The 25,854-nt window shown below is 40.0% G+C and overlaps 1 protein-coding gene across 3 annotated transcripts in view; it reads left to right on the plus strand.

Annotated features, from left to right (window-relative positions):
* The window catches only part of TXNRD1 (thioredoxin reductase 1), a 71,112-nt gene that overhangs the window by 40,109 nt on the left and 5,149 nt on the right, over nucleotides 1-25,854 (plus strand). For all 3 annotated transcript variants that reach the window (XM_060025515.1, XM_060025517.1, XM_060025516.1), the window contains exons 7-13: nucleotides 3,083-3,308; nucleotides 5,568-5,660; nucleotides 6,224-6,300; nucleotides 7,589-7,745; nucleotides 14,129-14,236; nucleotides 17,040-17,135; nucleotides 20,301-20,435. In XM_060025515.1, coding sequence (XP_059881498.1) covers nucleotides 3,083-3,308; nucleotides 5,568-5,660; nucleotides 6,224-6,300; nucleotides 7,589-7,745; nucleotides 14,129-14,236; nucleotides 17,040-17,135; nucleotides 20,301-20,435 — 892 coding nt within the window. The remainder of the gene's footprint in view (nucleotides 1-3,082; nucleotides 3,309-5,567; nucleotides 5,661-6,223; nucleotides 6,301-7,588; nucleotides 7,746-14,128; nucleotides 14,237-17,039; nucleotides 17,136-20,300; nucleotides 20,436-25,854) is intronic.

Below are 25,854 nucleotides of genomic sequence, written 5' to 3' on the forward strand. Positions count from 1 at the left end.
TTTTTCCAAAACTAGAATCATATATTACCTTTATGTAGATGCTAAAAAAATTAGAGGATAGCAGGCCATTTAGGTTTCTCAGATCCTAGTTTTTCCTTACTCCTTTGCCATTTGTATGGTTGCATTGTCAGTGTAGAGGGACCTTCTGAAATCAGTGAGTCAAGCAGGAAGGTTTTGCTGTGTGGTTTATTTTTGTCCATCAAGTGATAATAATGGTGACATTATTGTTCAGGAGTTTTGAATTATGAAGTCATTAAGACATTGTTGATAAGTATGTCTTCTTGGATGCTTTTTGCCCAGGACTTTCTGGTTTTCTGATGGTGTTATAAATTACTTGTTTTCAGGCTTTTTTTTTTCTTTTTTTTTTTTTTTGTAATAGGAGTTTATCCTTTGAGCCTCATCGGGGGCAGCTCAGATGACAACTCTTGTCATTGCTGTCTTGGATGGGCTCCCTTCTCATATTTTAAAAAACTCATCTCCCAACAATGCTTTTATGATCTCTTATGTCTTGTATCTTCCTCATTCTGCTAGAAGATTCTGTCAGGTTTTACTTTTTTTTTAACATCTTTATTGGGGTATAATTGCTTTACAATGGTGTGTTAGTTTCTGCTTTATAACAAAGTGAATCAGTTATACATATATATATATGTTCCCATATGTCTTCCCTCTTGCGTCTCCCTCCCTCCCACCCTCCCTATCCCACCCCTCCAGGCTGTCACAAAGCACCAAGCCAATATCCCTGTGCCATGCGGCTGCTTCCCAGTAGCTATCTACCTTACTACGTTTGTTAGTGTGTATATGTCCATGACTCTCTCTCGCCCTGTCACAGCTCACCCTTCCCCCTCCCCATAACCTCAAGTCCTTTCTCTAGTAGGTCTGCGTCTTTATTCCTGCCTTACCCCTAGGTTCTTCATGACATTTTTTTTTCCCTTAAATTCCATATATATGTGTTAGCATACGGTATTTGCTTTCTCTTTCTGACTTACTTCACTCTGTATGACAGACTCTAGGTCTATCCACCTCATTACAAATAGCTCAATTTCGTTTCTTTTTATGGCTGAGTAATATTCCATTGTATATATGTGCCACATCTTCTTTATCCATTCATCCGATGATGGGCACTTAGGTTGTTTCCATCTCCGGGCTATTGTAAATAGAGCTGCAATGAACGTTTTGGTACATGACTCTTTTTGAATTATGGTTTTCTCAGGGTATATGCCCAGTAGTGGGATTGCTGGGTCATATGGTAGTTCTATTTGTAGTTTTTTAAGGAACCTCCATACTGTTCTCCATAGTGGCTGAACCAATTCACATTCCCACCAGCAGTGCAAGAGTGTTCCCTTTTCTCCACACCCTGTCCAGCATTTATTGTTTCTAGATTTTTTGATGATGGCCATTCTGACTGGTATGAGATGATATCTCATTGTAGTTTTGATTTGCATTTCTCTAATGATTAATGATGTTGAGCATTCTTTCATGTGTTTGTTGGCAGTCTGTATATCTTCTTTGGAGAAATGTCTGTTTAGGTCTTCTGCCCAGTTTTGGATTGGGTTGTTTGTTTTTTTGTTATTGAGCTGCATGAGCTGCTTGTAAATTTTGGAGATTAATCCTTTGTCGGTTGCTTCATTTGCAAATATTTTCTCCCATTCTGAGGGTTGTCTTTTGGTCTTCTTTATGGTTTCCTTTGCTGTGCAAAAGCTTTTAAGTTTCATTATGTTCCATTTGTTTATTTTTGTTTTTATTTCCACTACTCTAGTAGGTGGGTCAGAAAGGATCTTGCTGTGATTTATGTCATAGAGTGTTCTGCCTATGTTTTCCTCTAAGAGTTTGATAGTTTCTGGCCTTCCATTTAGGTCTTTAATCCATTTTGAGCTTATTTTTGTGTATGGTGTTAGGGAGTGATCTAATCTCATACTTTTACATGTACCTGTCCAGTTTTCCCAGCACCACTTATTGAAGAGGCTGTCCTTCCTCCACTGTACATTCCTGCCACCTTTATCAAAGATAAGGTGTCCATATGTGCGTGGATTTATCTCTGGGCTTTCTATCCTGTTCCATTGATCTATCTTTCTGTTTTTGTGCCAGTACCATACTGTCTTGATTACTGTAGCTTTGTAGTATAGTCTGAAGTCAGGGAGCCTGATTCCTCCAGCTCCTTTTTTCGTTCTCAAGATTGCTTTGGCTATTCGGGGTCTTTTGTGTTTCCATACAAATTGCGAAATTTTTTGTTCTAGTTCTGTGAAAAATGCCAGTGGTAGTTTGATAGGGATTGCATTGAATCTATAAATTGCTTTGGGTAGTAGAGTCATTTTCACAATGTTGATTCTTCCAATCCAAGAACATGGTATATCTCTCCATCTATTTGTATCATCTTTAATTTCTTTCATCAGTGTCTTTTTATAGTTGGTTTTCATATTCTAAAACCCATATGTTGAAGGTTTTCCCCACCCCTCTCCCCACTCTTTTTTTTTTTTTTTTAATATTTATTTATTTGGCTGTGCTGGGTCTTAGTTGCTGCATGTGGGATCTTTTAGATGCAGCATGCGGGATCTAGTTCCCTGACCAGGGATCGTACCTGGTCCCCCTGCATTGGGAGTGCGGAGTCTTAACCGCTACCAGCAGGGAAGTCCCTCTCTCCTCCACTTGATAATTGGTGTTGTAGGTGAGGGGAAGTAACACCGGGTTTGTACCTCAGGGAGAGCTGAGTGGTGGGAGGAGGGTGGGAGTTTGGGTTTGCAAATGTATGGTTGTAAACACGTAAGTGGAGAATTATTCTGGATAGTACAGAATAAATGTGTTTGACTGGGAGTTGGGCTAATGTCAGAGTTGTATGGTTTACTGTGCTCAGCCATGGTAGCTCGAGCTGCTTCCAGAGCAGCTAAGTGGCAAGAAAGGAGAGTGTCTAAGACCTTATCAAATCTTCTCAAATATTATGTGTGTAGCTAATTGAATGTTTTTAATTTTAAAAGTGTCTTGTTCTTAGGAAAGTAAAAAGGTCTACTTTGATATGGTCATTATTCACATATGAACATTTTTGTCTTCTTTCTTTTCTTCCTTTTAAAAAAAAATTTTTCTTTTTCAGTGATGATCTGTTCTCTTTACCCTATTGCCCGGGTAAGACCCTGGTGGTTGGAGCATCCTACGTTGCTTTGGAATGTGCTGGATTTCTTGCTGGCATTGGTTTAGATGTCACTGTTATGGTACGGTCCATTCTCCTAAGAGGATTTGACCAGGACATGGCCAACAAAATCGGTGAACATATGGAAGAACATGGTATCAAGTTTATAAGGCAGTTTGTACCAATAAAAGTAAGTGGGGTTGCCTATATGTTTGTTGATTCTATACTCCTGTTAAAAGGCAAGAGAATAGAGTTGGGGTGAGTGATAGAAGCCTCCTTTCAGCATTATAAACCATTGGGAATGCTGTAATTCCTCAACTTGTGTGATTTAGGTGTATAAACTGGTACCTTCCTACCACCTAAATAGCTTTGTTCTTGTTTGCAGATTAATAATTTCCTTCCCTTCTCAACTTTACCACCTTTATTAGTTCTCTTCTGCTTAATGCTTTCCTTTATGCATTCCATTATTTTGTTATCTTTGGTCTATTATACTTGTTTCGTTCTACATACCAGTTATTTAAATAAGAGTTTAAGATGACTGATTTTTTTTTTTCTTGCAAAAGACATTTCTACATTGTATACAGTATAGTCCACAGATGCATTGTATTATTCTGGCCTCCCTGGAAGTGATTATCTAATTTTGTTATGTGGGCTGACCTGTTTTGCTCATTTAATCTTCTTTTGAAAATGCTGAATAATATGCCAAGTTATATTTGAGACTTGTTAACATTACCACAAATGTTTTGATACATAAGAGTGGCAAAATCGATCACTTTGCATACCTCAAAGTAACAGTTTCCTTTAGGGCAAGTAAGGATGGGACTGTTTTGTTAAAATTAAGGAATTTTAGCTGTCAGTTTAAAAGTTGCTTATTGGGTTAATAACATAGGTTTTCTGTGGGACCATGAATCTCTTGATGCCGATAATCTCTTGATGAGCGTGGGCATCAGAATGACTTGGGTGCAAACGCTGTTCTCCCAGTTTCTTACTATTATGACTCTGGGAGAATTACTTAACTTCTCTGGGCCTCAGTTTCTTCTGTAAAATGATGATAATTGATAGCACCTATCTTAGAGTTCTAATGAAGATTGCATTAGCATTACGACGATGATTAGAAAACGACAGCTGTATGTATATGCTATACTGATAGAAAAGTGGCATCTTCCTTTATAATATCTTAACATTTGGGGCATTGTAGGCCCTTTGAGAATGTGGTGGACTATCCCTAGTGAAATAAGCTTGTGTCTGTGTACATAATATCTTGCTGGGGTTACCAGGGTGTCCCTGATCCCCGTAGGCAGGTGGTGAACGCTGGCTGTATTATAAAGTGACCCAGTGGACGAAGCCTTCTGTGGAGAGGAGGGAGAGAGAATGCATTTTAGGCAAGAATATAGCATGTGCAAAAAGGCCATGGGGAATGAAATTGTTCTAAAGGCAGAAAATGTGCTAGTTACAGGAAAGGCCTGACTGGAACACAGGAGTGAGTGAGGCAGAAAGGAATTTGAGGGAGGGATGAGGCCTTTAATATGTTTACGCAAATCTAAGCCATGGACCAATTCAACTCTTCTCCAAAAATTAGAATATTTTAATTTAAACGGAAAGACATTTCCAGTATGTTCAAAGGGGCTTAACTACGTAAGAAAGGAAGGGAATTTTAGAAGGGAATCTTTACTATTTGTTGATGTTGAAAATAAAATGACGCTTCACAGTTTTCCCATACAGAGTGTATTGTATTTTAAAGGTAGGGTAGAAATTGCAGTTGATTTTATGGGTCTCTTCAGTAAGTATTATACAGAAACCCATGATTTGGCTGTTGACATCTATGTGTAGTAGGTTAATATGTTCAGACTCATTTGCCAGAGCACAAGTACCAGGGCTTGCTCAGCCTTCCTACGTCCTCACCTGAAGACAACCCCTAGTTATGACAAGTACACATACCTCCTCACCCACTATGATTTTTAGGGCTTTCTGGCTCTTATCTGTATCGTGATTGATCTATTTCCGTGTCTATTCTTCGTTGACAAAGCTGAACATATGTAGTCAAAAGGGAATGTACGAATGTGAGCAGCATGGGATTAATGGTTCTGGGTAAGTCATAAGATAGGAGCCTGGCAGAAGCAGTAAGTCATTGGTTTAATTTTAGAGATTGTAGTATACTTTCTCTGGCTTTCTCCTTTCCTGCTTTCTCTCTGAATTTTATTCCGTTTGAGAACTATTTGAAGGAAAGCCCCTCTAGCAAACATTAAGCAGTGAGAAAGAAGGAAATACATAAAAGAACCACATGTCATCCTAAAGATGTTAATGCGAGGGAGGTGGGACATAAAAGACCTTCCAAGCCAAATTTCACGTTTTAACTTCGGGTTAACCAGATAGAAGGAGAGGACATAATTAGCCATCTTGATACTGATACATGTCTTTATCGTGGAGTAAAACTTTATCACTTTTGTAGGTTGAACAAATTGAAGCAGGGACACCAGGCCGACTCAGGGTGGTAGCTAAGTCCACTGATAGTGACAAAACCATCGAAGGAGAGTATAATACGGTAAGGAATGGACCTCGGTCCTACTTAATTAGAAAACAGATAGTGTGCTCACTGGATGTTTGCTGGGTTGCTAGTTCCAAAACCCTTGGTTCTGTTCCTATTCTAAGACACCTTTATTACTTATGATATTATAATTTGTTTTGGTATAGGGATGGATTCAAATATTCTCCACTATAACTTAAATACTGTTTATCAGATGGCTATTAAAAGGTATCAACATTTTAAAATGAGCTAGAATTTCTCTGCTCCATGTTCTTTCATTTTCCCAGCCCACCACTTTAAAAAAATAACTTATTTCAGTCATAGGCTATGCTGTCTTTGTCGCTATACTTGGCTAGACTTATTAAGGAATTGTTAACTCCCTTTTTCTTAACAAGAAATTTAGAAGATTTAATTTAAATGATTTTGATTTGTTTAAACTCTTGCATTATTATCTTAATAGAATATGTCTTTCCAGGTCTGGAAAATGAATCACATCGCCTTAATAAACAGAAAAAAATATGATTAAATAACTCATGCAAAGCCTTTCTATTAACAGTCACTATATATTAATAATTTTTCAGGTATTGCTGGCAATAGGAAGAGATGCTTGCACAAGGGAAATTGGCTTAGAAAACGTGGGGGTAAAGTTAAATGAACAGTAAGAAAAAATCTTTATTATGTTTTATTAAGTACTATTTCAGTTATTTATAAGATCGATTAATACTGGAGTTTTAGATTTTAAAGTTAGTTTTTACCATAGTTGGAGCGTTCCCTTTTTAAGCTTAGAAGACTCTTCTTTCAGTGCCAATCATGATATTTCCTATTTGTCTTTTTTTTTTTTTCCTTTTCAAAATCTAAATGAGAGGTACGCTGGCTTGCATTTTGTTTCTTCAATGTATATGTGTACAGAAAAAGATCCAACTTCCAGTGAATTGCAGGTATATGCTTTGAAAGCTTCATTGAATATGCAGATCTGAACCATGTTCAAAGCTACCAAGTTTTAGGATCACTAGAGTGGTCGCTACATTTCTAGTGACAACTACGAGTCTGAAAACTTTGATGTTTTATAAGTTAAAATCCCTTTGGACTATACCACATCACTGGGTAATTGAGACTCTGTTGTCTGCTTACAGGAGTAGCATGGGGTATTTCCCAGTATCACCCTTCTTATATCCAAGTAAAAAGAAGTGCTCTCAGAGGCTAGCTGCCTTGGAAATTGAAAATACAGGGTGCCCCCTCTACCCCCTTCCAGGAATAACATTTATACAGAAGAGATTTCTTAATCTTAATGTGAACATTTTTGCTTTATTATTTTCTTTCCCCTTTGGGTTGGAGAGACAAAGGAGTTGGGGAGGTCTGATAAGATTTAGCAGACCAAGTGTTCCACCATTTTAATAACCTACTCGCCTGTTTCCAACTGGGGCCAAGGTTTAGATTTTGTATAATGTTAACACTTATTCTGTAATTACTGGACTCCGTGGACTACTGTGCTTAATGTTTTATACACATTCTCATTCAGTCCTCACAACCCCTTAAGGTAGATGATGGTATTCTTTTTCTTCTCACCAATTATTCCCATTATCATTATTCCCATTTGATAGGTGGGAGAATGAGGCTTAGAGATGTTAAATAGCCCTCCCCACATCACAGAGGTAATAACTAACAGACCTGGTTATCACACTTTAGAATCCTCATTCATTCTTAACCAGTGTGTTCTACTTTTCCCATCCCAGGGTTTCTTATGGTTTTCTTATTCCTCTGATTTTCAGAATAGCTAGAATTTCTAAGCTTTTGGTTCCTCTGAGTTTTGTTGTTGTTTTCGTAATACATGAGAACATTGCCCTCAGTTAGAGCCACAGTTTGGGGCTTCTTTGGGAGAAAGGGGATTTTGATCTACTTACTGAATAGTGGTAATTGATGATGATTTTAACTGAATGAATTTGCAGGACTGGAAAAATACCTGTCACGGATGAAGAGCAGACCAGCGTGCCTTACATCTATGCCATTGGCGACGTGTTAGAGGGGAAGCTGGAGCTCACCCCAGTGGCAATCCAGGCAGGAAGGTTGCTGGCGCGGAGGCTGTATGGGAGCTCCACTGTCAAGGTGAGTGTTGGGGCTGTCACCACGGACATGCTGTTGTAATGGTACCTCCCGGTGCTCTGTGTAGGGTGGTTGTGAAGTTTTCCAGGTCTTGAATAATTTAGTTGTTTTGATGATGGCATCCTAGATGTGCTTTATTAACTCTATTCCAGACAAGACATTGCTAAGACCACTGTACCTTTGTGATTTATTATGGAAATTGTCACTCTTAGAATCACACTAAGAATAAAATGAGCCTGGTTAATCAAGTTTCAGCACTATTATGTTCCATATACTCCTAATAGTTGCACTTTACATCAATTTCATTATTACCAATTTGAGTTATAATTTTCTAAATCTTTTTATGGCCCCTGTCTAGGCTGCAGAAGGATTTGGGGATCTAGGTAGCAATGTCAGTGTGCAGAGCTATTTGAACCAATATTCAGGCTTTATTCCCCTGTCCTTTCTAAAAACAGATCTTCTGCTCTTGGAATGTTGAATATGTAAGTGATTTTAAAAGTCATTGCAGGAAATGGAAACTCTTGGTTGTGTCTCATGGGACTAGATGGCAAGAAAAGAATAAATATGCTCTAATTAGTTTTTTAAGACCTTTTAAAGAACAGTTTTAGGTTCACAGCAAAATTTAGAGGAAGGTATAGAGGTTTCCCTTATATCCCCTACCCATTACCAACGTTCCTTCCCTAACTATTTTTTTGAAAGGATTCTAGAAATACCGATTGTAAAGAATTTAGTCACTACCCACTTTCCTTGTGCATAAGTCATCACGGGTTGATTTAGTTTGGTTACAGCAACTGAAACTTCAAAGAATACTGCTAGTAGAATTTGTGACAAGCATTTTGAATGTACCTGGGGTTGGTTTGGATTGTAGCATGATAAAATCTTATGTTTTGAGGATAACAGGATTGAGGTTAAAAAGGGTTTTTAATCCAGGGTTGTCTGATCATCCAGGGAATAGTAGTTGGTTCATATCACTGTTTTTGTGTGTGTGTGTGTGGTACGCGGGCCTCTCACCGCTGCGGCCTCTCCTGCCGCTGAGCACAGGCTCCGGACGCGCAGGCCCAGCGGCCACAGCTCACGGTCCCAGCCGCTCCATGGCACGTGGGATCCTCCCGGACCGGGGCATGAACCCGCGCCCCCTGCATCGGCAGGCGGACCCTCAACCCCTGCGCCACCAGGGAAGCCCCCATATCACTATTTGAAATAAACTTATCTACCTCTTTAACTGTTGGAGTTTTTGAGTAATGGTGAACCAAGAAAGGGGTATTCAGAAATAAAATGTGAGGTGCATTTGTTTTTGACCTTGAGTCCTTGTGATTTCCTAAAATGGAAAGAGATTTTTTTTATACCAATAATAACCAGGGGGCAAATATACAAAAATTTGGTACTAAATAAATTTAAAATTATTGTAGCACAAAATTCCTTAAAAAAAAAATAGTGAATCCACTTACTTTGGACATATTCTTCTGTGTGTGAGAATAGTGCTGTATTCTAGCATCTGCCAGGTAGAGCAAATTCTTAAAGTGCCTTAAGCTTTTATCAGCATCAGAATTTAATGTAAATTGAAATTAAAGGACTCTTTTTTTGTTGTTCGTTCTTTTCCCCCCGTTTTTAGTCTTAACTAATATGACAAGTGCTTTACCGAACAGGAAAATAAACAGGTGGTGCTAAGTCCCTGAGTTTGAAATCTCACCAGTCTGTCCTTCAAATACAGTAAACAAAGCTGAAATGCTAATAGATATCTAGGTTAATTGTATTTGGGGAAATTACACAGTTTTGTTTTGTTTTTAAAGAACTGCATAATCCTTTAATTTTGCCCAGTATGTATTAATAGAACATTCCCACATATCTGAGAACGTCAGAGGATCCACATCTGCCGGGAGCACAGGCTCCGGACGCGCAGGCCCAGCGGCGATGGCTCACGGGCCCAGCCGCTCCGCGGCATGTGGGATCCTCCCGGTCCAGGGCACGGACCCGCATCCCCTGCATCGGCAGGCGGACTCTCAACCACTGCGCCACCAGGGAAGCCCCCTTCCTTCCTTTTAAAGGAGCAGCTCTCCGTTGAAAAATTCAGCTTAACATAAACACCTGCCTAAATTAAATCTGTTATGGGATTTTAAGAGAACCCAAATTGAATCATAGGTGTTTGTGCCTTTCCTCAAAATTGATAACATATTCATTGCTTCACAAGAGTGTTGGGAGGAAAGGGGACGGAGAGCGGCTATGTTTGACGTGCTTGGCACCGTGCTAATAAGTGCTGTATACACATACCTCATTCCACCTTAGGGCAGCTGTGGAAAATGATGACATCTTACAAGAAATTAGGTAATTGTCCAAGGTCACAGTGCTTGGAGGTAGCCAAGGCATAAATCCAGTCCACATCTGATTGTAGGTACTGCTGTCTTAACCATGAAAATGTATCACCTAAGAGATAAGGAAGATTTGGGAAGTATGGATTATAAAATGTGCTGAGGATAGAGCAGATGTCTCAAGACTTAAAGAATCCACCACCAAGTACAGAGGTGCTTCTACTAAATAAAATGAAGTGGAAAATATATTGGAAAAATTTAAATGAATCTTTTTTAACAAGATGATTAAAGTCATTTTCAAAGCTGCTAAAAATATTTGCCACTAAATATTCTGTTATTTTGGGAACATACGTAAATGAAGGAATGAAAAAAAATGTTTTTATCATTTCAAAAACAGAACAGATCATAAAGCTGAGTCAGCCTGTAGATGATGGACATTCCACTAAGCTCTTTAAAAAGCCAGATGATAAGGCACACGTACCAGCTTTAGAACCCAGTGTGATGGGCACTCCAGCTGTCATCTCCAAGGACCTGTAGTTATCTCTTGGATCGTTTTAGAATTGCTCTCAAACACTTGAAATACTTTTATTTTCACAAATAGCAAATGTTAGCATCTTTGTTTTGTTTTGTTTTTTTGTGGTACGCGGGCCTCTCACTGCTGTTGCCTCTCTCGTTGCGGAGCACAGGCCCCGCGGCCATGGCTCACGGGCCTAGCCGCTCCACGGCATGTGGGATCTTCCCGGACCGGGGCACGAACCCGTGTCCCCTGCATCGGCAGGCGGACTCTCAACCACTGCGCCACCAGGGAAGCCCTAGCATCTTTATTATTACTTAAAGTGGTTCTTTGTAAATTAGTTCAATTTTACAGTAAATGTAAAACTATTTTATGTGGAAACTACAGAGAAACCACGGTACACATATCTGCAACTTGAGGATGGGTTGTGTTCTAGAAGCTTATTACGTTGTTTATTGTGAAAACTGCAAAGTATTTTATCCAAATAAAGTATTAAAAACAAGGATTACATTTCTCAGGCTAGGCCACAATAGTCTATTTAAGCCAATTGGAAACTGAATTTTGAGACCAAGGAGAAAAAATGTCTTTTATGTGGATCCAGATTTCTGTCTGATATACCATTTTCTGCCTGAAGAACTTCCTTTAACAGTTGTTTAGTGCATGTCTGCTCAAGGGGAATTCCTTGGCTTTTTTATTTTTAAGTTTATTTTGCCTTTATTTTTTTGAAGATATTTTTGCTGAATATAGAATTCTAGATTTACAGTGTTTATTTAAGTATTTGCCCATTGTCTTCTGGTTGCATAGATTCTAAAGAGAATATGCCCTCATTTTTATCTTTGTTCCTCTTAAGATTTTCTTTTTAATCACTGTTTTTTAGCATTTTGATCATTGCATGTTTCGGCATTCTGGTGGTGTGTAGAGATTTGGGGTTTATCTGTTCATAGTTTTCATCAAATTTGGAAATTTTTTAGCCATTCAATTTTTCTGCTTTCCCTCTTTTTTCCCCCTCAGCCTCACATTAATGAATGTTGGTTCCCTCAGTGGGTCTCTAATGCTCTGTTCATGTTTTTTCTCCCTGTTTCTGTGCTTTATTTTTTTAGAGAGCCTATTGCAATGTCTTCAAGTCCACTGATCTTTTCTTTTGCACTGTCTTGGGATATAAATCCCATTCTGTGTAGTTTGCACTTCAAGCAGTTTCTTTCATCTCTACGAGTTTTACTTATTTAAAATATATTTTCCTTTTCTCTCCTCAGCGGATTCCTATTTTTCTCTAGTTTCTTGAGTCTACAGAACACATTTATAATAGCTCCTTTTTAAAAAAAAAAACAAAAATATTTATTTATTTAATTTTTGTCTGTGTTGGGTCCCCGCCGCTGTGCGCAGGCTCCCTCTAGTGCATCGAGCAGGGGCTACTCTTCGTTGCGGTGCGCCGGCGTCTCATTGCGGTGGCTTCTCTTGTTGCGGAGCTCACAGCCTTCAGTAATTACGGGCTTCAGTAATTCCGGCACGCGTGCTCAGTAGCCGTGGCTCGCGGACTCTAGAGTGCAGGCTCAGTAGCTGTGGCGCAGAAGCTCAGCTGCTCCATGGCATGTGGGATCCTTCCGGACCAGGGATCAAACCCGTGTCCCCTGAATTGGCAGGCAGACTCCCAACCACCACGCCACCAGGGAAGTCCTTATACTAGCTCTTTTAATGTCCTCTGCTAATCCCCTTCTGTCTTTTGCAATGTCTATTTCTGTTGATTGATTTTCCTCTTGGTATTAGTTTGTGTGTTCTTGCTCATTTGCATGTTGTGTTACTTTGGATGGATGCAGACTTTGTGCATTTTACACTGTTGGGGGCTGGGTTTTGTTGAATTCCCTTATATAGTGTTGGACTTTGTTCTGGTGGCCCGTTATGTTACAGGGGATTAATTTTATCCTCGTGTAGCTTGCTTTTCAGCTTTTTTAAGGTTTGTCAACAGCAGCCTTTCATTTAGGCCCAATTTAGTTCCACTACTCAATTGTTGCCCTTTCAAGGACTCTGCCCCCGTTCCTCTTACTACGAACTCTCTCTACTCTGGCCTGTGGGAACAGAAACTGATTCCCGTCCTGTAAGAGCTCTGGTCATCTGGGGGCTCACTGATTTCCAGTGGTTCTTTCCTCACCCTTGAGTGCTTTCCTCTGGCATCCATTTACAGATCAGTCCTCAGCCCAAATCTCAGGAGGCCCTCTCTGCAGATCTTAAGTTCTCCTTGTGCAGCTCTACCCACTATGGTGTTCTGCCCTGCGGCTTCGGGCCACACTGGCTTCCCTGAACTGGGATCTCTGTCTCCATAACTCAGGAAGACCCTGCACTCTGTTCCCTCTCTTTGCACCAAGCCCTGGAAACTGCTCTGGGCAGGAGACTAGAGCAATCGCTGGTCTCACCTCATTTGTTTCCCTTCTCACAGGGACCACAGTGCCGCACACCCTACCATCAGTGTCTTAAAAAGTATTGCATATTTGTCCCGTTTTTTAGTTGTTTAAAACAGGAAGTAAACCTGGTCCATTATGGCTGTAAGTGGATGTCTGCCTTTACTTTTGAATCGGAATTCCAAGGATTTGTGCTCTTTTTAGAGAGAAAAGACTATATATGCTATTTGTAGAGGGAGGCACATTTTAAAAATCTCACCCTATGGTGTTAGAGAGGGAGAATTGTATTTTTCATATTTTAAGCGCTTACCTTAAATTTAGGCTTTACCTCTATGTCCAAATGTGACTGGGTAGGTTTTTACCAAATAGCATTGGCAAACATATCTGGCACTTACATAATTACATTTTTCACAATTCACATCAGCATATCAAAGGCTCTGAGGAATCTGATAGTTGAGAAACCTGTTTATTTGCTAATTACAGCATTTTACAAACTTGTTTCACTTCAGAACCCTTCCGACATCTACGCCTATTAAAATGTGCTTTGGAAATACTGTCGTAATCATGAACTTTTTTGTTGCTGTGGCCTTCATTACCATTTTAATGGCTGCATAAGTTTGCATTGGAAATATGTACTACAGCATCACTTCCTTATTTGCATTTTAAAGCCACTCCAATATTGCCACTGTTGATGAGAACTGCGGCATTGCTCAACTAATGCATGTGGCTTTTGCTATATATTAAATTATTATTATAGATTCCTAAAAGTGGTGTTACTGGGCCAAAAATTATTAAATGTTCTTATGGCTCGTGATTTGTATTGCCTGATTGATTTTCCAATAAAGTCTGTTAACTTCTGCCACTGATAATAGGAGACTTTAAGCATTGGGTGCACTGGTGGTGTTTTTGGCTGCTTTATTTAAGGGAGAGAAAGGATGTCCTTGTAATATCTGTTGGTAGATGGGTGGAGAGGCCACGCAAATTGTTTATTCAAGACTAGTATTAACGGACTTTAAACCACTGCTGAAATTTTATCATATCAGTTAATGGTTCTCAGCATGGTAGGTTTTTATTAGTCTGTTTTCCTCTCCTAAATTTGAACCTTTTTGAAGTATATGCTCTTTTGAGTTATAATTCCTTCTGTCATAACTCTTTTCCTCCATTTTGAAACAGTGTGACTATGAAAATGTTCCAACGACCGTTTTCACTCCTTTGGAATATGGTGCTTGTGGTCTTTCTGAAGAGAAAGCTGTGGAGAAATTTGGGGAAGAAAATATTGAGGTAAGTTCTACTCTTTACTACTACTTTTCCCCCCAAAATTTAAAATAATTTTCAGCATACAGAGAAATTGAAAAATAGCCCAAAGAATTTCTGTATACCCATTATCCAGATTCATGTATTATTAACATTTTGCCCGTTTGTTTTATACTTTGCATGTTCCCTTCCTCTTTCTTTGTGCATCTGTGTGTATTTCTTTTTCCTGAACCATTTGAGAGTAAGTTGAATGCCCCTTTACCCCTAATTACTTGAATGTGTATTTCCTATGAACAAGGACATTTTCCTGTATAACCACACAGTGGTTACTATTTTTTAGACAATGTGATGTTGATACAATACTTTTATCTGACCTGCCTTCCATTTATCAGTTTTATCAGTTGACCCAGTAATACTGAGTTCTACTTTTCAAAACCACTTTTACTGTTTCTTTTTATTATTTATATGGTTAAAAATACAAGGAAGGAAACTAAAAAGTACCTACATTTCTACTGTCTTATTAACTTTTTTTTTTCTACCATTACCCTCTAATTTATACTAACTTTGCCAGTCACCTTTTATCCTGTATATAGTCAAGGAAAATGCACATGAAATAACTACTTTTATATATACGAATAATGCTGCACATAGGGTCTGCTGTTTTAAATCACTTGGGAAAAAAGTTTCCAGTAAAACCTTCTAAAAGACCAGATTTGTGAATCAGAGTAAATTTTGTAATATAAAAGTCTATTTTAAATTTCTTAATCTTTTCTTTATTATATGCTTCAGTAGTAGCATGTAATATCAGTCTATCAGTAACACATTATTTTCATATTTCTTGATGAATTGGTAGATTGGGATTGACATATTACACTAATATGTATTAAATGGATAACTAATAAGAACCTGCTGTATAAAAAAATAAATAAAATTCAAAAATCAAAAAAAATAAATAAATAAAATATTAGCCTAAAGCCAACATGCTTTGGAAGGCAATCCTTCTTCTTCTTATCTTTTTTTTTTTTTTTTTAAATAAAATCACAGGTTGCATTCTAAAATTAGGAAAGTTAGTTTTTGGATTGAAAAATAATAAAATGATATAATTTGTTGTTATGTTCATCTTTTCCACTAGGAATGCTAAACATGAGTTGACTGTATTAAATAGGAGCTTTCTACATTTTTTTTTTTTTTTTGCGATACGCAGGCCTCTCACTGTTGTGGCCTCTCCCGTTGCGGAGCACAGGCTCGGGACGTGCAGGCTCACGGGCCCAGCCGCTCCGCGGCCTGTGGGATCCTCCCGGACCGAGGCACAAACCCGTGTCCCCTGCATCGGCAGGTGGACTCTCAACCACTGTGCCACCAGGGAAGCCCAACTCTTCTTTTCTTGTAAAAAATAATATATTCTCAAAAAAAAAAATATATATATATATATATATCCTCATAGGAAATTTCAAAAATTAGGAAAATATAAAAACAGATTTTAATTCATGAAAAGATAACTGCTATTAATACTTTTGCATATGCTAATCTCTAAGTATTTATATGTTATATATATTGTGTGTGTATATAATTTTGTGTAGGTATATACATTTTAGTTTAAGCGTGATTAAGTTAAGTGCAGTTTTCTGTCATACTTTGCAGTTAACGTTAGGTCACAAGCCATTTCCCTCTAAAAACACCGCTTTTAAAAATGACTTGTGCAATATTTCCTTTTAGGGGTGCTGTATGGTAATTTGGTAAGCCTTTCTTTTATTAGATTATTTACAGTTTTTCACTGTTATAAATAGAATTGTGAACATCTTTGCTACTCATTGTCTCTTTCTCTGATTTTTTGCTGAGGATAGATTGCTATCAGAAGGTATTTAACTTTTAAGGTTCTTAATGTATATATTCTGTGTTTCTTCACAGATAATCTTTGGAATTCGTTTTATTAGAATTTGGATTTTTTATTATAAAAACAATGCATTTGAGTTGAAATCTTGAAAATTGCAAGGGAAATAGTAAACAGTTACTCATAGGCTTATGTTTACAACGCAGCAGTTGTTAGCCTTTGGGGGTAATTGCTTTAACCAATTTTTTCTCGGTGTAATGGTTGCAGTACTATGATTCTACACATTCAATATTGTAACACACATTAAAAAAAACACATCATATTACAAGATAAAAGAATGTTATATAATGTTTACATAATCAGTATGTTTTTAAAAGGTCCTACCAACCATATATGTTTTGAATTGAGGCTAGCAGTTGGAGGAGAAAAAAATCCCTTTAGTCATCCAAGACTTAAGTTTATGAAACGTCAGTAAGGATGTCTGTTTGTCCTTCTATGTACCATCTTCCCTCCCTCCTTCCTTCTCTCCTTCAGTACTTTTGGTGAATAATTTCAGAGGAGAAAATTTTTGGAAATATTAAGTCAGAGAACTAGATAATTGCTATAATTGTTCCTGGCACCTTACTTGTTTCTTGCCCAAAGTTGTCATTCCTGTGAGGTAGCTAGATGGTGTTTTTTTGTTTTGTTTTTTTTCTAATGCAAGACAGCAAGTAATTACATGGCTTCTTTCTCTCATTTGTTTGCTCTTGTTATATAAGGTCTATTCGTTGGAGGTTGAAATGTAATTAAGGGATGAGCTTATAGCAAAAGGGCTTGTCACCTATGAGTTTAAAGTTATTTACCTTCTGACCAGGTTCCTATGTATCCATGAATTTTACTGTTTAATGAAAGCCCAATTACTAAACATTAAAGAGCCTCCACCGTCTTCACACCACAACTCATGTTTGACAGACATGCTTCTTAAGATGATGGGTCTAAATTGTGCTTCCCTCTTCTTAGGTTTACCATAGTCACTTTTGGCCATTGGAATGGACGATTCCATCAAGAGATAACAACAAATGTTATGCAAAAATAGTCTGCAATATCAAAGACAGTGTAAGTGCTAATCTTATTTACACCTTTCTACTAATTTTTCACATGGTACATACATTGCATTCCTTTAGCGTTCAACCTGTAGGTCTCCTGTTGGGATGTTATCCCAGGGAGAGGCCCGTGATGACACTGCTTGACTCACGTCTGCAGTGGATGTAGTGGGCAGGCAGTCAGAATTTTCTGGAGGAAGGAACCAGAGGGACAACTTGAGAACTGCTTGTGTTTATTAGAGGGGACCAATGAAGCTGTCAACTGTTTACAAATAATGACAAAACAAAAAAGAACAGTAATAACCCAAGTTTGTATCCTATCTGTCACCATTCAAAGATATTACATAATTATTGACTATATTCCCCACATTGTACATTTCATACCAGTGACTGATTTATTTTGTAACTGGAAGTTTGTACCTCCTGATATCCCTTCACCTATGTGGATTGAATCTCTATGAGAATTGGTATTTTTAACTTAACTGAGATCTTACTTTTAAAAAAAGTGTCCCCAGTAAAACTATAAACAATGCTAAAGAATCCATATGTTAAAAGGCTAATAAACTCATTTTCTTATCTTGGGATTTGAGTATAATTAACTGATATATCCTGTTTAGAAACTACCACTGTACACAGTAGCACAGTTGCAGATTGCTTTTTGCAGAACCCAAGGTTCTAGGAAAACCTGGATCCTCTACAAAAAAGGTCATCATAGATGCATTTAAAAACTGGACATACTATGATAACCTCTAACAAGGCATTACATAAAAAATGCCAGGGAAGCCTGGCATTTTTTATATAATATGAAAAATAATTTTCATTACCGGTAAACTCACCTTAATTAAAATGACTGAGGCGATAAATAGGATGACAGTGTTGTCAATTATTTTCATTAAAAAAGATAGTATTAGGGCTTCCCTGGTGGCGCAGTGGTTGAGGGTCCGCCTGCCGATGCAGGGGACGCGGGTTCGTGCCCCAGTCCGGGAAGATCCCACATGCCGCGGAGCGGCTGAGCCCGTGAGCCCGTGAGCCATGGCCACTGAGCCTGCGCATCCTGAGCCTGTGCTCCGCGACGGGAGAGGCCACAACAGTGAGAGGCCCGCGTACTGCAAAAAAAAAAAAAAATACAAAAAAAAGATAGTATTAGAAGAGACGAATACTTGTCATTGCTCTTTTGTCATGAGCCGTCTCATACAAAAGCCTGCTTCTGGAACTTGACCGTCCTTGGGGCTTGCTTTATTCATTTTGAGTCGGTCACTTCACAGTGTCTAGATGTGCTTGGTTTTAGATAATACTTGCTTACCAGGCTTTTATGCTTTTTGTGTGCTATTCTTTTTTTACACGAAATACTTAAAATTTACAGAAAGGGTTGGGAGAATGTACCTACCATCCAGACTCAAATGAATATTAACACTTTGGTGTATTTGCTTCAGAGCTTTTCTCTTATCAGAGATAAACCATCACAGAGGCAGTTTATAATAGCCTATATGTAATTGAACACTTGAAATGTGCCAGAGACTACTTAATGGTCCACATGTACGAACTTATTTAATCCTTACATAACCCTATGAGGTATGTGCTATTGTTATCCCCATTCATAGACGAGGAAACTGAAGCGTGGAAGTTAAATAGTTGTGCCAGGGTACTTACTAGTTAATGGCAGAGCTGGAATTCAGCCCCAGGCAATGTAGAGTCTGTGCTGTTAACCACTAGCTGGTGCCGGTGCTGTCTTTCGTATTCTTTCTTGATCCTCTACTCCTCATTCCTTCCCTACTCCAGAGGCAGCACTGTCCTCAAGTTGGACTCTCTCACCTGTTCATATTTGTATACGTTTGCTGCCTATTACTTACCATAAATGTCATACAATGTGGTTTAAAGAAGAGTGGTATCCTCAGCTAAATAGAAGCCTGCACTTTTTTTTTTTGAATCTCAGTTTGAGATTTATCCATATTATTACATGTAAATCTAGCATATTTTAAGAGCCTAGTATATTTTGTGTTTTATTTATCCATATACACAACCCCTGACTGTCAGGATGAATAATGTAAGAGTCTAACGTGGAAAGTATCACATACAGAATGCCTTTCCTGATTGTTTCCAGGGAGCATGGCACCTTAGGTCAGGCTCTGCACCTCACCACCCGAGCTACCTGGTCTGTTGTGAGGGTGCTGGACTGGATGCACTTCCCCCGAGCTGGCTCGGAAAGTCTGTGCAGTAGAACGTAACAGGCTTCCCTGCTCTTGGCAGAGGTGGCCTGAGTTTGAGATTTAGAATTTATCCAAAATAATTCCCACACAGGTATTTCAGAGTTGCCAAATATTTTTCTTTCTTGCTTTCACTCATAGAGATTGACAAATATCATATGATATTGCTTTATGTGGAAGCTAAAAAAAGGGTACAAATGAACTTTTTTACAGAACAGAAATAGAGTCACAGATGTAGAAAACAAACTTGTGGTTCAGGGGGTAAGGGGGGGGATAAAGTGGGAGATTGGGATTGACATATACACGCTACTATATGTAAAATAGATAACTAATAAGGACCTACTTTATAGCACAGGGAACTCTACTCAGTACTCTGTAATGGCCTATATGGGAAAAGAATCTAGAAAAGTACATATACATATATGCATAACTGATTCACTTTGCTGTACACTTGAAACTAATATAACATTGTAAACTACTATACTCCAATAAGAAATTTTTTAAAAAGTGTTTTCACATTGGAAGGATCTTAAGTCTGTGCTATCTACCCCCAAAACTTTAGTGTAAATGATTTTTTAATTTGAAGGGTTGCTCTTCAGTGTTTCAGCTACCACAGGTCGTTTATCTGGAGCTTTGAGACAATCAGATAGAGGAGATGAGGGCACAATGGAACGGCCCTTCGAAAACATTTTCCAGAACATTTTGGTGCTTATGGGTTGCACACATTTTTGCTTTTCATGTGTCTCTTCATCATCATCCATGGCCGATTCCTGTCTTTCCCTTCTTGCTTGATGTGACCACACGTGCTGTACTGGCCCACGTTGGAGTATCTGCAGCCTAGACAGCTTTTAGCAGCAAGCATTAGTATAAGCCTTGGCCATTTCTGAATGGGGGTTTTAGATTAGACTGGGGAAATATTCCAGTCTGTTAAGGGGGGAAAAGCCGCATAATTTTATTACTTTTTTGTACCTTAGGAGCGTGTTGTGGGCTTCCACGTACTGGGTCCAAATGCTGGAGAAGTTACCCAGGGCTTCGCAGTAGCTCTCAAGTGCGGGCTGACCAAAGACCAGCTGGACGGCACCATCGGAATCCACCCCGTCTGCGCAGAGGTGGGTCACTATGTTTTAAAGGCTCTGTTTCAAAGTGACAGCATCACCTGGCTTACAGGGGGCAGATCTAGGACTCTGCAGCCGGTGTTCTTTCTGCTGTACTCGAGCTACTTTTACCTCCTTAGAGCTTATTGGTGGTGGAGAATATCTCAAAAGAAAGCCTTGTCTCTAGAAATGATTTTTTCTCTTTCATATGTTTCTCATTCCTGGTAACCAGATAGTACCGTCATGCTATTAAATGGTAAAAATGATGAGAGTGCTTTATAGAGATGTGCCTCAAATCTTTTATTTATCATGTGTCCTAAATTATTTTCCTGGCAGTCAGCTAATAATGCTGTTCGTACCCAGAAAGAGCATCAATCCTAGTTATCCCTGAGCTACCTGGAGGCTAAATGATGTCTACCTTGTGAGCTTTTGACATTAAAGAATGAGAATGAAAGTGAGGCTTGTAAAAGATCAAGCAAATGACAGTAGAACTGGAAATTGACCAATGTGGGCCTCTGGGTGTCAGTGTTTCTTCATGCCTGTCAGTGCTCATTCCAAGAGTCGAATATTGTGATACCACCAAGTAGGGCCTGGAAACCAAAAAAAGTGTCTACGCTGGAGAACTTGGAGGTGGGGAGAGGTTATCTCATAAAGAGGCTTAGGCATGGAACTGAGAACTGCAGCCTGGAAAAATGTTCTCATTTCCTTTTTCTTTGCCTTTTCCCTGAGTAGGGATAGTGTCTTCCTCTGTATTAATAAGCACCTGTTTAGTGGCATTATTCACAGAAAACTTTGTGTGTATGTGTTGTTTTGTTCTGTGTGGGTTTTTTTTCTTCTTTTTTTGAAAACTGTTGTTCTTGTGAAGCAAAACTAAATTTCAAACATAATAAATAAAAATTGAAAAGAGAATAGATTTTAAAAGCTCTTAAAGAACAGGCAGTATGTCTTTTTTTTTTTTTTTTTTTTTTTTTTGTGGTACACGGGCCTCTTGCTGTTGTGGCCTCTCCCGTTGCGGAGCACGGGCTCCGGATGCGCAGGCTCAGCGGCCATGGCTCACTGGCCCAGCCGCTCCGTGGCATGTGGGACCTTCCCGGACCGGGGCACGAACCCGTGTCCCCTGCATCGGCAGGCGGACTCTCAACCACTGCGCCACCAGGGAAGCCCAGTATGTCTTTTATTCAGTGTAATGACTGAGACTGTCTAGGGAAGGAGCCAATTAACTTAATTTTTTTTTTTTTTCAAGAACACTTAGTGTGTTAGTTTCCTGGGGCTGATGTAACAAACCACCACAAACTGGGCGTTTGAAGACAATGGAAATCTATTCTCTCAGAGTTTTGGAGGCTAGAGTCTGAAATCAGGGTGTCAGCAGGGCTGTGCTCCCTCCAAAGGCTCTAGAGAGGATGGCTTCTTTGCCGCTTCAGCTTCTGGGGTTGCAGGTCTTGACATTTCTCAGCTTGTAGACACATCACTCCAGTCTCTGCCTCCGCTTTTCATGTGATCTTGTCTCCTGTGTATCTGAGCCAAATTTCCCTCCTATTGTAAGGATAATTAGTCATTGGATTAGGGCCCACGCTGATCCAGCATGATTTCATTTTAACTTGGTTACATCTGCAAAGACCTTGTTTCCAAATAAGGTCATGTGCACATTACCAGGGCTTAGCACTTGAACATCTTTCTGGGAGACTTAATTCAACCCACGACAGTGAGTATATTTAAAAGTCTAAGATACTTTAAAATAAGAACAGTCATCTCCGACAGGGATGAAGACGTAACTTCCCTACTTGGTTCTGCGAGTGTCTAACTTTTTAATCTGAATTTGGTTCTCAGTGGGCTGGTTGAAAAGGCTGACGTGTGCTTGCCTCCTGCCGCCTCACTTGGTTGTGTTGTATCGTGTCGTGTCGTGTTGTGTTGTGAGCCAGCAGCAGTGAGAGCGTGGCAGCTTCTTGGCAGGATGACTGCCAGCTGGGCAGAGAGGTGCAGTGAAGAGACAGGTGTCCTCCTGAAGCCCGGGCCCGCAGGGAGGCCAGCCAAAGGCCTGCTCCCGCCGTACGCCTGGCACCATGGGAACCCTTTTTAAGTCTTGATGTTTGCCACTGTGCCTCTCCATCTGTTGGTTCTCTTATGACCTTGAAGCTCAGAGGTGAATGTTCTTCTCCTCTGATGGGGCTTTTTTTTCTTTTTTCCAAGCTGGCGGCTGATTAACGAGATTAAAACCCTGGATGCTATTTTCTCACCCTCTGAGCGCACCTGTCGTGCAGCCATGTGCCTAGCACTGTGCTGGGCCCTGGGGAGCAGCAAGGATTTAGGATGTGCGTCGGAGCAGGGAGGCAGGTGAGGGAAGTGCCAGTTGCAGTCCAGTGCGGCGAGCCCTAGGGTCAGGGGACGCCAGATACAAGAGCTCTGTGGAAGAGCTCATGGCCTTTCAGGTCCCTGAGCGCTGCTGTAGCTTGAAGAGCTCAGAGAGGGCTAAGAAAAATGATAAAATTAGGCTGGAGAAGTAGGTAGGAAGGTCATGGCCTCATAAACCAAGGCGGGACATTTTGACTTTATCCCGGGGCCATTGCAGTTCAGCTAAGAGTGCTTTAAAGCTGGGTCGGGGTCGGGGTCCAGGGGTGGGTGGAGGGGACGTGATCAGACACCTTACTGAGAGAAATCCCTCCGCCTGCGCTGTGGGGAGAGGTCCCTCCGAGGCACGTCTGGAGGCGGGCAGGGGCAGGGGCCTGACCGGGGTCGTGGCAGTGTGTGTCAGAAGACACGGTCCAGGCGGAAGGGAATAGGAGATGGAGTTGGTCGCACTAGCCCGCTGTTTGGAAATGGGAAGAACTGAGAGTGGTTCACATTTGCGGCTTGAAGTAGGGAGCAGTCGTAGAAAGAGCAGCTTCCCGGGGAATCACACTGCAGAAGCGCTGAGGTTCCTGAGGGCTTACTGACTGTGTCAGGACCCTGCCCTCCGCGTGCTGACCTACTTATTAGTCCTTACAGGAACCCCACAGGGTGGGTGGCAGGAGTGTCTCCATTTAACATCTGAGGGAATTGAGGACAGAGCGGTTGAGTGACCTGGCAGCTTGGAAGTGGCAGAACCAAGATCCGAACTTAGGCAGGCTGGCTTCCGAGACACCACGCAGTGCAGACGATGCTCTACACACCTTCCCACAGCATTTGACGTGGAGATGCTGTAACTCACAGGGCCAATGGGCCATGCTGTGCAGAAAGTATCTAGGGGAGTCCCTGGCATTCGGCAGATACTCAGTAACTGCATGTGTTAGCTGGTTTTCCCCAGGGTATTTCATTACAGAAGATGTGGCTTGACTAAAAAGTCATCATTACAGTATTCTGGGGAGACGGGAGGTGGAGCAAGGAGGTATATTTCGAGAAAGCTCCTCTGGTGATTGCTTTTACCTCTGGTTTTGAGCAACTTGCTTAGAAACTAGATTTTGAAAAACCAAACACTTAGGACAAAATTCTGACTGCGGAAATCTTCCTTAAAGCTTCTTGATTAAGGGAAAGTAAAATTTGATCAGTAGGGGATTTTTAGGGGCACTCTTGCTAAATGCTGATTCTGGCTGGCATAGTATGTAATTGGATTTGCTAGTGGACCCACTGGTTGTTTTTTCTGTTTGTTTTTTTAGCAAACAGCCATGTGCTGTACAGGAGTGCCACTCAAAATGCAGTCCAGAGAATGTTTGTTACTAGTCCGTAATGAGATCGGGATGGAAATGAAGAAAAAAGGTTTAGAAACTTAAAGGGTAATTTGACAGTATCTGATATAATAGAAAATTTGGGTTTTAATTTTACATGCCTTTTAAAAGTTTGTTTCCTAATCATTTTTATCAAACTTCACAAATGTCAGTCCGTTGGATGGATTAGAAACAGTAATAATTTGAAAATTGGTCCTGGGCATTGCTTTCAAGTGTTTAGAACTAGCCCGGCTCCCGTGCCAGCTGTGGGTGGTTTGCAGAATGATTCATTGAATGAACTCTTCTGTACCATTTCGATAGAATAACCTGGGCAATTGCACAACCTTTGGCTCTCAGAAGTAATTGCTTACAAAAGTTGATGAATTCCTCAGTGGAGGCTTTGCTTTTTGGAGCAAAATAGTTTCCAAAGGGTTTCCTTCTGGAATTGCTGGAGGAGGAGGAGGGACTCCTGTTGTTTTGACTGAAGGCCCCTTGGTTTCAGTACGAGAGAGGGGGTCTTAAGGCCTCGGGTGTCAGTGATGGCACGAGCGTTATTCAGTGTGAGGACGATACGGTGATAATTTATTCTGGACATCTGAGCAGTAATAGTTGAATAGGAAACTGATTACACATCATTTTGAGTAATAATTTCAACTTAAGTTTATTTGTAGAGGGAAAAAAATGGCTCAAGAAGAAGGAGCATCAGAGAGAAGACCCTGTGAAATGTCTTAAAATGACTTGTAGTGCCAAACGTCAGAAGTTTTGTTTTATTAATAGTCAACATAATCACAGTCTTCAGTGAAGGGGGTCTTGTGAGGCTGGGAGGTGTTGGCCAGATAAGAAATGTGAGGTACATGCCTATCGCATTTGCCCTTTTGTGAGTGTTCTTTGTGCTGGGATCGAAAAGCTGCCTCTGCTCATTTTTTTTACATGTATTTTTATGAAAATTCTAACGCAGCTCTGCACGTATAAAATATGTGTAAGAACTGACCCCATCAGTTTTTCCGTTTAGCCTAACCAGCAGCAGCAGTTTGGCTTCCCCCATCTCTTTAACATCAGCATGGTTTCCAGTATAAGAAAAATAGATAAGAGCTCTTTTTTTTTAATATCTTTATTGGCGTATAATTGCTTTACAGTGTTGTTAGTTTCTGCTGTGCAACAAAGTGAATCAGCTATATGCATACATATATCCCCATATCCCCTCCCTCTTGAGCCTCCCTCCCTATCCCACCCCTCTAGGTGGTCACAAAGCACTGAGCTGATCTCCCTGTGCTATGCGGCTGCTTCCCACTATATCCATTTTACATTTGTTAGTGTATGTATGTCCGTGCCACTCTTTCACTTCGTCCCAGCTTACCCTTCCCCCCTCCCTGTGTCCTCAACTCCATTCTCTACATCTGGGTCTTTATTCCTGCCCTGCCACTAGGTTCATCAGTCACTTGATTCCATATATGTGCGTTAGCATACGGTTATTTATTTTTCTCTTTCTGACTTACGTCACTCTGTATGACAGACTCTAGTTCCATTCACCTCATTACACATAACTCAATTTCGTTTCTTTTTATGGCTGAGGAATATTCCATTGTATATATGTGCCACATCTTTATCCATTCATCTGTCTGTGGACATTTAGGTTGCTTCCATGTCCTGGCTATTGATAAGAGCTCTTTTTTTCCCCCTTAATTTGTTTCCATTTTTGATGGGTATAGTTTTTTAACCACATGTCCTACAAGTTCTATTTCTAAATTAATTCCTGA

The sequence above is a fragment of the Delphinus delphis genome, chromosome 11 (assembly GCF_949987515.2).
Source record: "Delphinus delphis chromosome 11, mDelDel1.2, whole genome shotgun sequence".
Classification (NCBI taxonomy): Eukaryota; Metazoa; Chordata; class Mammalia; order Artiodactyla; family Delphinidae; genus Delphinus; species Delphinus delphis.